This window comes from Pelodiscus sinensis, chromosome 2 (assembly GCF_052426305.1).
Source record: "Pelodiscus sinensis isolate ZL-2025 chromosome 2, ASM5242630v1, whole genome shotgun sequence".
In the NCBI taxonomy this organism is placed as follows: Eukaryota; Metazoa; Chordata; order Testudines; family Trionychidae; genus Pelodiscus; species Pelodiscus sinensis.
The window spans coordinates 188,103,140-188,115,464 of NC_143053.1; the positions used below are offsets into that span (position 1 = coordinate 188,103,140).

Below are 12,325 nucleotides of genomic sequence, written 5' to 3' on the forward strand. Positions count from 1 at the left end.
GCGCAGGCATCAAGGGGAGATTAGTCTCTTTAGGAAGTTGGAGAGTGAAACTACTGTTCAATTAAAGAATCCCCTGCTTCTTTTTCTGATCACTTTGGTATTATAATTGTGATTGTAGCACAGGCAGGCATAATCTCTAACCTTCCTAGCAAGTGTAACAATAGCAGTATAGATATTACAATGTGAGCTTCAGTGCTGAATAGCTACCTTAGTTCAACGTAGGGAAGTGCTGGGGAGTCTGAGTATGTACTCAGGTAGCAGGCCCACCCACGGCAGGTTCAGAGGGTGATTGCCCTAGGGCCAGTGGCTGCAGCGGCAACCAGAACCCCAGGCCCTTTAAATTGCTGACAGAGCTCCGGGGGGTGGGGAGGGCATGGTTCCTTTCACATGGTGCTGAGGGCTAGCTGCCCTCGCTCCTTCCCCCGCCTCCAGATTGGCTCTCCCTGCCACCCTGCGCTGCTGCCTCTATCAGCTGGCTCTCACTGCCAGCCCCGCCCCCAAGAACTATTGAAGAGTCGTGTAACCACTAAGATTTCATGCAGTTACATGTCTATTCAAATACCTGATACCTAACATCTCTAGCTTCCATAGTATGTAGAGCTCACCATTTGGTTCAATGGCTGTCAGCACCTCCACTATACAAACCATTTTGGCACCCAAGCAGAGGCGTAGCGAAGGGTGTGTATGTGGGGAGGGGAAAATTGCTCCCGGGCACCATGCTGGGGGGGCGCCGGGCCGGGGTGCGTGCAAGCGCATGCTACGCAGGCTCACCTGGCATGGGTGGTGAGTTCTGTGGCCATCCCCGCCCCCGGCCCTGGGCCATCCCTGCCGTGCGCAGCGTTCAGTCAGCTCCCCCTTGCCTGCGCATGCTGCGCACGGCAGGGATGGGATGGGGGGGGGGGGCAGCCATAGAACTTGCTCAGTCAGCTCCCCCTCGCCCGCGCATGCTACGCAGTATTTGCAGGTGACCGGGGAGAGGCCCGGGCGTGATGTGACATCACGGCCCGGGACTTTAAAAGTGGTCGGTGCCACGTGGTGCCGGCCTAGCTTCTGGTTCAGAGTCCGGGGACTTTTGGGGCCCGAGCACAGACTCCAGCCCTGCAAGTGGAAGACAGAAGGTATGGCAGGGCAGGGCAGGGGGAAAACTAGGGGGAAGGGGTGGGAGAGGAAGGGGCTTGTGTGGAGGGGTGGGGAGGAGCTTGTGCGGAGGTGGAAGGGAGAGGGAAGATACAAAAGGCAGGGGGCCAAGTGCAGACAATGAGGAAAAGGGCAGAAGGGGAGGTGTCAGTGGGAGGGGGGACAGGGTGATGCTGGGAGAGGAGAGGAGAGGAGAGGAGAGGGGAAGGGTATTAAGGTCTAGAGGAGTGAGGGGGAGGTGCTGGGAGAATGCTTGAAAGAAGGGATGGGCACGAGAAAGGTGGGGATGGAGCAAGTCATCTGTGAGGGCACAGGGGCATGAAGGGAATGGGGGCAGAGAGTGGTGAGGGGGTGGGCATCAGGGAAAAAAGAGGGCAAAGGGGGCAGGAGCAGTGAGGGAAGGGGAGGCACCAGGAGGGTGCCAGGGGATTCTGGGAGTGAAGCAGAAGGGCAGACAACTGCAGGGGAGGGACCAGCACCAGAGGAGAAAGGCAGGGCAGGCATGTAGAGGGAGGTGTTAGGAGAGGGGATGAGGAGGGGTAGCTCACTTGATCAGAGTGGGGCTACTGGAGGAGTGGGCACAGGAGGGAGAGAAGGGCTGGCTGGTGGAGGAGGTCAGGTCGCAGGAGGTATGAGGACATTGACAAAGGCAGGAGTCAGGATAGCAGAGGAAGGTGAGGAGCTAGGGGGCAGCAGGCACCAGGGGAAATGATGGAGCAAGGAGAGGAGAGAGACTTGGCAGCAAAGAGAAAAGGTAAAGGTTTAAAAATATTTATTAATAACTTGGTATTAATAACATGGCCAGTTTGTTTGCACCCCGCGATGCAGTTTGGGTTTACATGAGGATCAATACATGGCCGGCGAGTGAGAACCAAAACAAAAAATAGTCAGTGTAATGATCTTCTGTTGATATGCATTTTAGTAGTTAAATTCTTGGACTGTCATTGATCATGAAAAGTGCTGTCACATGGGTAGAAATCAGATAAATATTGCATTTTATTAATATCAGCAGAGCTGACTTAAATGGGGTCTGTGTGTTGTGTAGTCTTGCCTTAATCTTTGTATTCATGCCTGTCAGTGTGAGAGAAGCTATTTGTATATATTTGATTGCATATGCAACCACACTTAAGTTGAGGCCCTCAGCATGTTCTGTAAGTATCAGTGTGGCCCCTGTGGCTTCCAAAGTTGAGTTGCCCTAGCTCATCCCTGACAGGTGTCTGTCTAATCTGGTCTTTGCAGAATCTCCCTCACTGGAGATATTTATCTCCCTATACAATTTATTCCAGTGTTTAACCACCCTGACAGGCAGGAAGTTTTTCCTAATGTCCAACCTAAACCTCCCTTGCTGCAATTTAAGCCCATTGCTTCTCATCCTAACCTCAGAGGCCAAGGAGAACAATTTTTCTTCCTCCTCCTTATGATACCATTTTAGATACTTGAAAGCTGCTCTCATGTTCCTTTTTGGTCTTCTCTTTTCCAAGGTAAACAAGGCCAATTCCTTCAGCCTTGCTTCATATCTCATGTTCTCTAGAACTTCCATCATTTGTGTTGATCTTCTCTGGACTTTCTCCAGTTTCTCCATGTTTCCTGAAATGTGGCGCCCAGAACTGAACATGATACTCCAGCTGGGGCCTAATGTAGATGGCTCAGTCCCTGCCTAGGGGACGTAAGACTGGGCGGGTAAATTTCCAATCCTCCTGTGTATTCTTTTCCTAAGCCAGAAGGGCACAGTAGTTCTGATGGGGGCTTTGCAGGAAGGCAGCCCGCACTGCTCCCTGCCTGAAACCTTGGGCAGGTGTTAAACAGCTGTCCAGCCCATCCTAGAGGTGACTGCATTTCAGCGTACCTGAAGCAACACAGCACCAGCAATGGACAGGAGAATGGCTCCCAGGCATGGCTTGCTCATGACTGCTTTAGTCCCATTGGACGGGCCTCAGCCTCTTTTCTTCCCCTCCCCAACTTTGGAATGAGGCTGTAGACTCTGGGGGGAGAGGGGTGGAGGCAGGCAGAGGTGTCTCCCTGCAGCAGATGTAGACACGTCTCTGTATTAATCATTCTCTCATTGAAGTTTTTAGCTTTGTATTGAGTCCTTTTACATGGAAACTTTGTGTTACGTCTTGGTAGAACAGTCCCTAGGACAAGTGAGGCAGAGACTGTCCCTGTGGGGTGAATAAGGTGGGAATGTATAAGGCAGAAGGTGAGCACCTCTGGGCAGTTGCAAAGGCTGGAGAGGGGATGGAATCCAGATCCAAGATCAATGAGCCCTGGGAAGTGGGCCCATTGAAAGGAGACTGGACTTGTGGATGCTTTGGGGGTCAGCAGCAAGGGCCTGCTTTGGGAAGCCCCCTCTTTGGAGGTGAATGTGGCAGCAGAGACACCACACAGAAGCCGGCACCACAGACACTAACTGCAGATTCATGGGATGGCTCTCACAGATCTTGCACTTGCATAAGATGATAGATCTGCAGGAGGGGGGGCAGTGGCATAGTGAGGGGGCCGGAGGGGTCAGTTGCCCCAGGGCACCATGCAAGAGAGGCTCCAATTTAATCCCAATCTGCTCCCCCCGTTATCCCTTCAGCTCACATGCTCCTACTTTGCCTGCCACCGGCAGCTGGAGTCTCCTCCCTGCCTCTGTGCTCCAAGCTCGACCCTGCTCCAAGCCCGACCCTCCTCCATCTCCACTGGAGGGTTAGTGCATGCGGGAGCCCGACCCCAAGCTGTAAGGGGTGGGGGAAGATGCAGTACAAGTTCCCCTCAGCTGTGCACCAGGTTCAGGGCCGTGCCATGCCACATGGTGGCGGGGGGGGGGGGAAGGCCCAAATTTTTCCTTTGCCCCCGGGGCACATAACACCCTCGCTACACCTCTGTACCCAAGGCTTTTCCAGTTTATGGAGGAGAGCACATGCCCATCCCTCTGCTAGTCGCTAGTCCTTCCTGTCTGCTATGGACTGTCAGCTGACCACTTGTAAAGTACTTTCCTGAGCAACCAATTTTGTCAAATAGAAAGAACATGATGCTTATGTTGTTACAATGGGCCATTTTGTAACCTTATTGTGTGTATATTTCCTTCACTCCCTCTCTCCTGCTACCACCTCACCTTCCATCCTCCTATTTTCAACACAAAGGCCCATTCGGAAGACACATACAGGTTGCACCTCTAAAATCCGGGATTCTCTGGTCCAACAACATCCGTGGTCTGGCATGACTATGGATGTTCCAGGATCAGAGAGTCTCCGAGTGCTGCAGGGGACCCGGGAGCCTGCACATGGCTCAGTTGGTCTGTGAGGAAGGAGCCAGGGCACAGCTCAGCTGTGCTGCAGAAGGTGGGGAGAGCTCCAAGAGCTGGCGTGCAGCTCAGCTACGCTGGGGAGGGGCTGTGAGCTGCGATGCAGCTCAAATGGGTTGCAGCAGGAGCCAGGCAGCCGGCGCAGGGGGAGACTGAAATGACCTTCCCTGTTCCGGAAAAATCTGGGACCAGTCAGGTGACTATTTAGTTATGACTGCAGAATCAGGCCCACACTTTGTATATTGATTGGGAAAGGTACAAGGACTTTGACTTTATACTTCTATAAGATGAAAAAACTAAGTGTTGGTGTGGGTTATGCATTGTAGTATGACTCAATCGCCTTAGTGGAATTCACATAAGGCCTAATCCAAAGCCCATTGAAGTCAATGGGTTTCTTACCACAGATTTCACTAGGCTTTGAATCAGGTCAATATTCATTAGAATAAATTGCAGTTTCTTGTACCAATGGTGAGGGGATGCAAGCTAAAGAAAGGAGGCAGGCAGGGACTGTGGGAACAGAAGGATGGTTAATGTCCCAACCATAATTATGCATTTAAGTTTTTAAACTATCAAAATCCAGTAAATCTCCTGTAAATAACAACAGAGTCTCAATAATAGCTCAATCTCAAGCTACTATTTGGATTGAGATTTCAGTTACAGTGTACATTTATTGTTTTGGCCACGTAAATCATTCTTAATAATGGAGATTCTTCTCCCAAGCCAAGGTTAGTTGAGGAAAAGTCACGTGTTTTCCTAAAATGCACCATCAAATGGATGTAGTTCCCACCCAGTTTTGAACAGAGTATCCATGTCCATGAAAACTCACACTAATATGGCCCACACTTAGCCTTTCTTTGGTCTGTATTTTTTGATTCATTTAAATAACAAAAATAAAGTTTAAGTGAAAATGATCATTCTGATTTCACAATGCCTAAAAATTCAAGGTGTTTCATAAAAAAATTGATGATATTTAGCATATACATTAAAATCAGTAACATGTATACTTATGAGACTCAATGAACAAGCCTAATTATAATAAACCCCCCAAATCAAATCACTGTCTTCAGCTTATCTACCAACCTCCTTCCTGCAAGCCTGAATGGGGAGAAAAGTGAGCTTTACAGCATCTCCAACAGGTCAGCAAATCTGGGCTGTGACGGAGCAAGAGGAGACATTTAGTCAATGGTGTCTCATATCTTGTGAGTCTCCTATACAGAGTGTGTCCATATGTCAGAAAAAAATTGTGAATCACCCACTACTGTTCTTGATAAGAGTAATAGGCTATTTGAGTAATGCTATTTGTCCCTTGGATGGTTTAGGGCCATAGATGTTTTCAGATTTTTAAACATTTACATTAATAAGCAAACAGCTCATTGCCTAATGGACATATCCAGCCGTGCTGTTATGGTTGACTGGCTGAATGGAGAAAGTATGCTGGAAGAGTGTAGCAACGAAGAATATAATGATAGAATGTAAACTCTGCACACTCAAACAGGTCAGAAGAAGCTCATTAAGGTTGTTTGTCCTGCTTGTTTCTCAAAGCCTTCTCCCCACAATAAACAAACAAGTTGTTAGAGCAGTGCCCTTCACACAGCAACAGACAAAACTCACAATATTTCTGTTTAGAATTCTCAAGTCCTCCTCCGCCCTCCCTCCCCAACCAAGGACTTCAATTATAATTCATCAGAATAAAAAAATATATATTTTCTGCACTCGGTCACGCTCCAGTGAAATTCTGGCTACATTCTAAATAGAGAATGTTGCAATTGTTAATTTATTTATTATAATTTCTTATAAGTTATTTTTGTGCCTTTCTTCTCTACAGTGACAACATTCATATCCCAGATGGAGCACTCTGCAATGCTCTGGGCATTTCTTAACCTAGGGTTTTGGTCTCCCTGATGAAAGGGAAGGATGGCTAAGGATAGGATGAGTTCATTGTCCATCAGAAAAAAAATTAATGTTTTTCTTTAACCTTGTAAGATACTCAAGGACTACAGTAATGGGCAGTTAATACAAACATTTTTACTAGTTTTTTGTTTGTTTTTCAAAAAGAGGATAAAAATAAAGACAAACAGAACAATAAATACTAAGGTGGCACTTAACATAGTACAAAGACACTCAGCTTCCATATCTGAATACAAAATGTGAGCCAACACAGTTTTGAAATTAAGATGCAAGCATGTGAACACGGAAGCTTATTATATTGTGCCATTGTGGGCCTCAGGTTGAAGTCCAAACATTTTATAACAACATTTGTAATAACAACCACCACCATGAAGTCACATAGGACAAGATAATAAGCTACTTCTACACCTCTAGTCTGATTTGCTTCTTTGTTTAAATAATATAGGTATCACTAAAATTATTTACTGTGCACACAATCACTCTTCATTTTAAAAGAATCTTAAATTCAAATTCTTTTCTTTTTCTTTTAAGAGCAATCCTGAGAGAGAAGGAAGGAAGGAAGGCACAATGCAAACTTTCTTGAACTATTCCCATCAATGAGCTTCATCAGTATTCTGAATGGACCATTTCTAAGGAAGATAAGTATAAACCGGTGATGTCTCTTCAGAGTCCTGAATGAAATCTGTATACGGTACATAGAATTTAGTCCAAATTTATTTCTTACCTGGGATTTGACTCTACTTCAAACAATGAAAACAAACCATAACCTTCACTCCCCCCCCCCCCCAATTTTCCTGTTCCTAGGATTTTCCTTCTCTTCCTCAGACCTTAGTTTCCTTTCACCAACCCTAACAGCCAAAAGGTAGTGAAAAAGAAAGAGTCAAGCAGAAATCAATATGCTTCTCCTTGAATAGTTCTAACACCAGCTGATCCAGGGAGAAAGCTCTATCATTTTCAGATTCTCTCAACTGTTCAGTCAACAGCTTCTATGCTGAAGTATAGAAGAATGTCAACTGTTGCTAATTACAATGGGTGGTACAGATTACAGGTCTCTATTTAAATAAGCATTTTATTCATATTACAGTATTACAAGACTCTACATTTCACTATATCTATGTTAGCCTTGCCGCTTAACAAGTCAAATGCAGAAAAAAGGTGAAATGTTGGCTCTACTGTCAATTAGAATTTTGCCACTGCCTTTCACCCATTTACATGATGTCTGAATCTGGTCTGCCATCGTCATACCATGAATTCATTTGGAAGATGGGAGGTTTTACTGTGGGGGCATTTTCCTCCTTTTTTGGATCTTACTTCGGGTATGGTATACCGTGTTTTGGCCTTTATTTTAATTAGAACTGGTTGGACGCATTTTTTGAAAGTCCAATTTTTTGCCAAAAATATAGGGAAAAAAATCAGCAAAAGTTTTCATCTCTGTTTTCCTTGGCTTTTGGCCAACTCTTATATAATTATTTTTTCATTGTTTGCCTTCCCTATCACAAAAGCTGAGGAAATAAAATAAGCTAGGAATTTTACTCTGCTTCTCTTGAGGCAAATCTGACACTTTGAATGTGAATGGGAGGAAGATCCTTTGGTTCACTCTCGGAGTTTCTGTGAAGAAACTACACTGATGGCAATCACAGCACAACAGGAAACTTTCTGTGCTTAGAAAAAACATTTAGGTACCAAAGTCTGGTTGATCTTCCACACAATTCAGCCCAACTGGCTCTCAGATTGATCAGATTTTGGGTTCAATTAGATTTTGCTGTTGCTGATTTAATTCAGCCCTTTGATTTCAGCCTGTATAATACAGAAATCAAACTCTGCTTGTATTAGCTATCTCTTTATTCCTCTCTCCCCTTCCTCCCTTCTGCCCCCCTTCCACCCCCGCATCTCTCCCTAGCAAGGAGAACAAAGTAGATAGACATGGTAAGATGATTTCTGAAGGTACATTAGAGGTACAAGGCGCTAAAGTAATAACTCTAACCATATGCTGATCTATAGTATTAGACCAAGTCAGTTTTAAAAGTCAAAGAAAAGTATTAGGTTAAATTGCTTTTAAAATATGGATTTAGCACTGAAACTGATGGCTAGAACACAGGGGCTGTCTTTACAATGCATGCAAGTTTATAACACTATATAGCAATCGCAAGAAAAAGAAAATTTTGAGATATTATATTTAAGAACATATATCAAAATCTGTAAAATGTTGGACTACAACTTATTAAAGATCATGGAATTTCACAGCTTTAACATATATTTGTATATTAACAATTCATAATAGCAATACATGTTTTTAGAGTCATATGTATTTCCAGCTGCACCAGATGAAAATTTTTCAAGAAAAACAATGTTTGTTTTTAAAAAATGTAATTATTTTTCAAAATAATTCAGGGTATAATCTACACTGCAGAATTTTTTTTTTTTTTGGAAAAACAGTCATTTTTCCGAAAAAACTTCACTTATGTCCACACTGCAATCGCGTTCTTTCAAAAAAAAATCAAAAGAACTGAAGGTTTTTTTCGACATTAGTAAACCTCTTTCTACAAGGAAGAAGCCGTTTTCCAAAAGAGCTCTTTTGGAATAAGGCGTGGGTGGACAGGGAAGAAGGAGTTCTTTCGAAAGAAGAGGAAAGAGGAAAAAGCACAGATGTCTTGGTGGCCACTCCATCTATAGTAATCACAGCTTAAATGTGTCCATTCAGTGTGGACACTATCTTTCAAAAAGCAGATCGCTTTTTTGATGCACTTTGGCAGGGTAGACGCTCTCTTTCAGAAGAAGTTTTTCCAGAAAATCTTTCAGAAAAGCTTCTTCCAAAAGAAGCCTGCAGTCTAGACATAGCCCCAGTCTCTTATGACCAAAATGTGCTTCATTTTCCCCTCACCTTTTATCCTTTTTAAACCCCCCTTTAAAGTGGCACACTAGGAATCAGAGGAGGGATAAAAGAAAATGGGGAAAATGAGAAATGAGGAAAACCTGAAAATATTTGGTTTAAAAATTGTGAAAATATTTGAAAAATCTGCTTTATAAACAAAAAATATCCAAATGTCTGAAAATTGGTGTTTTTGTCTGTCCGTTTTTTGATCAGCTCTATTTTCACCAGGAATTGCACCAGTTTATTTATGTGCCTACTATGTTAGTCATGGCCAAAATGATTTCCATTAATAGTTTCAAGAAATGTTGGGGATTCTTCTGGGTGAAACATATTTTGTATAAAAATAAAGTATAATTAGATTAGGAAAAAAATGTTATGTTTTTTCTATAAAATAGGATTTCATACATGTTTCATGCTACAGTCTATAAATATTAAATGTTGATTATGTTTATCTTACTAAACATGTTTTGATCTTAATGAACATGTTTTGATTGAGTTCAAAGAACTATATATGTAACAATGAGTTTTACAATTATGCTATAAAACATGCCCCTTAGGAATAAATACTACTATTAGTATATTACATTATTTGCACGGATTAGTTATGACAAAATTTCTGAATTATGAAAACGGAATGATAATGTGTTTAAAAGGCTATGTTATGAAATGCGCAAAGCAGACACGAGTCATATTTTCAGAGATTTCTTGCTCAATTTATGTGAAAATCCAAGAGAGATGATGCTTAAATGTAGAAAGATTACCTTTACTAGTTGTATGTTTCTGTTTTATTTTTTCCAATCACTCCTGTTGCTGTACCCATGTATAAAGTCCCAAAAGATGTAGTGTAATTTAAGTGCTTTGTACTGCAAAATAAACTTTGCTGAACAGTGGTTACAAGAGATGTTCAGGATCAAAACCATAAAAAAAAGTACAAAACATTCCAGTGATTTTTTTTTATTTACTTGGTTATTGAGGAGTTCGTGATGACTTCTTTTCCTTTTGTTACATCTGAACAGTTTGATAGATTACTGTGACAAGGTTACCCTAAAATTGATAAAAGGTTTGATAGTGTCGGTACATTTGTCAAAATGTCTAACATCACTCATAATGGAGTCTGCACTGCGAGCATCAATGGCACCCCAGTCTGTTATTTTCTATTCAGTGTGCAGTGCACACCACATAAAAAGAAAATGTATAAAAGTCAGGAGGATTAGCTAAAGCAGCTGCTCATTTTACCAAGCACAAAATCTCATGCCTTGTCCTGTTTTTCACTAAAATACAATCTGCTTTTATAATCACTCACCAAAATGCAATTAAAAGAATGTTGACCGTAGTTTAAAGAGCGAGCATCTTACTAGAGTACAATTGGAAATGGAAATATTGTACAATGAGAAACTTAGTTGCAAGCATTTTCAACATTCCATTGACTACTACAAAAGAAAAAAAATGTGTTTTAAGCGCTTTCTTCCTGAGACCTGCCAAGAATCACAAAGTGTCTATCAAAGTATTTCTGATCAAATTTAGGAAGGGCAGAGATGTATATCACATTAAATTAAAACATATATAAATATTATCTAACATGCATCTCAAAGCAGAAGCAATTTCAGTTCAAATTCTAGGTTTATGATCAGATTATCACTTTCTACCTGATATGCTAATTTGTAATGGAAAATCTTAAATCTTAAAGGTGCCATTCAACTTTGGGGAGAAAAAAACCCTAAATATAGTATTTCCATACTTGTCTTTATTATTTCGATCATTCTCATATATGTTCTCATTCTACAACAAAAAATATATTTTGCTTATTTCCATCCCTAAATATTCAATATGGGATTTGAAAGTCAAGCTAGGTTATTACATTTTGTGCAACGCCACCAGTAACAAAGATTCAGCAAATCAAAATATACCCTTAACTATACCTATATTATCCATTATAATCAACTGATTTGCTTAGGTAATTCCCTTGCGGTTTGAGGCACCAGGAGGAACAAAATTTAGCTATGTGGCCTCTCAGTGTTAACAGAAATAAAAATCAATAAAAACCTGTGTGTCAGAACTGTGGGCAAAATGACTCCAAATATATGCAGAGATCTGTTGAATAAGAGGGTAACATTTTTTACACAGGAATCAAAAGAGGTGACAAATTATAAATATGGGAACAACCTCTGTTTTGTTGTGTTTTGTGCCATGAATCGCAATTCTTTGACTATAAAATCTCTCAATAGGTGTTTTCTTATGATGTCAATTAATGAAAAAGAAAAAGAAAGTGAAAAAGAAAGAAAAATTGACAAAGAAATCCAGTCTCATATATAGCCATAAAGACCCACTCTCTCTCTCTCTCCCCAGAATTGGATGTCAGTAGATTTTGAACCCTATGTCTTCAGATCTCCAAGCATAGTCATCAGACATTTTAGCTAAGGCAGTCACTGTTATCCTTTATGTTCATCACTCATTACCAGGTATATCATGAATTTAAATTCTTGTACTGAAAATATAAAATCTGTCTATCTAATCTATACACAGACAAACTTAAAGTCTGGGTTGGAAATGTGTCCCTATAAATACAATGGTCAAATGTATTTTTTTAACTGGAGGACATGAAATATTTTAATGACACTTACGGCTGACATAGCTTGATGAGATCTTGGTCAGTGGTGCCAGGTGGAAGGCCTCGAATGTACAGATTTGTTTTACTCAACTGTTCCCCACTGCTGTTGTTGCTGCTGTTGTTGCTGCTGTTTGTGCTGGGGCTGGGAGGAGCCATGGGGTGGGGAGCTGGTGCATAGGACTGCTGAAAATGAAAACAAAAAATCTGTTACTAGAAAATAAACTCATCACTGGCTGGTGTGTTTTAGTGGAGTGGCTAGGAATCAAGTCATGGTAGTCGTCTCCCCACCCCACCCCGGCTTGGTTCCCCCCCCCCCCCCCACACACACACACACAGCAATTAATTCTAGACCCAGAATTGATTCCTCCTAATCTTTTAGCTAGGGTAACAATGCACAATACACTTTATTTTTTTTAAAATCTGAAGTAAAGCAAGTTACATGTGTACTTTATCCTACTCATGAGGTATGACACCATTATGCTGAACATTTAGAAACAACATTTATTAAACGAAG

At 42.0% G+C, this 12,325-nt stretch overlaps 1 protein-coding gene across 8 annotated transcripts in view; it reads right to left on the bottom strand.

Annotated features, from left to right (window-relative positions):
- RBMS3 (RNA binding motif single stranded interacting protein 3) overlaps window positions 1–12,325 on the bottom strand; it is a 989,419-nt gene that overhangs the window by 452,610 nt on the left and 524,484 nt on the right. For 7 of the 8 annotated variants that reach the window (XM_075921983.2, XM_075921984.2, XM_075921980.2 and 4 more), the window contains one exon: window positions 11,825–11,994. In XM_075921983.2, coding sequence (XP_075778098.1) covers window positions 11,825–11,994 — 170 coding nt within the window. The remainder of the gene's footprint in view (window positions 1–11,824; window positions 11,995–12,325) is intronic. The other variant, XM_075921988.2, reaches the window with a different exon arrangement.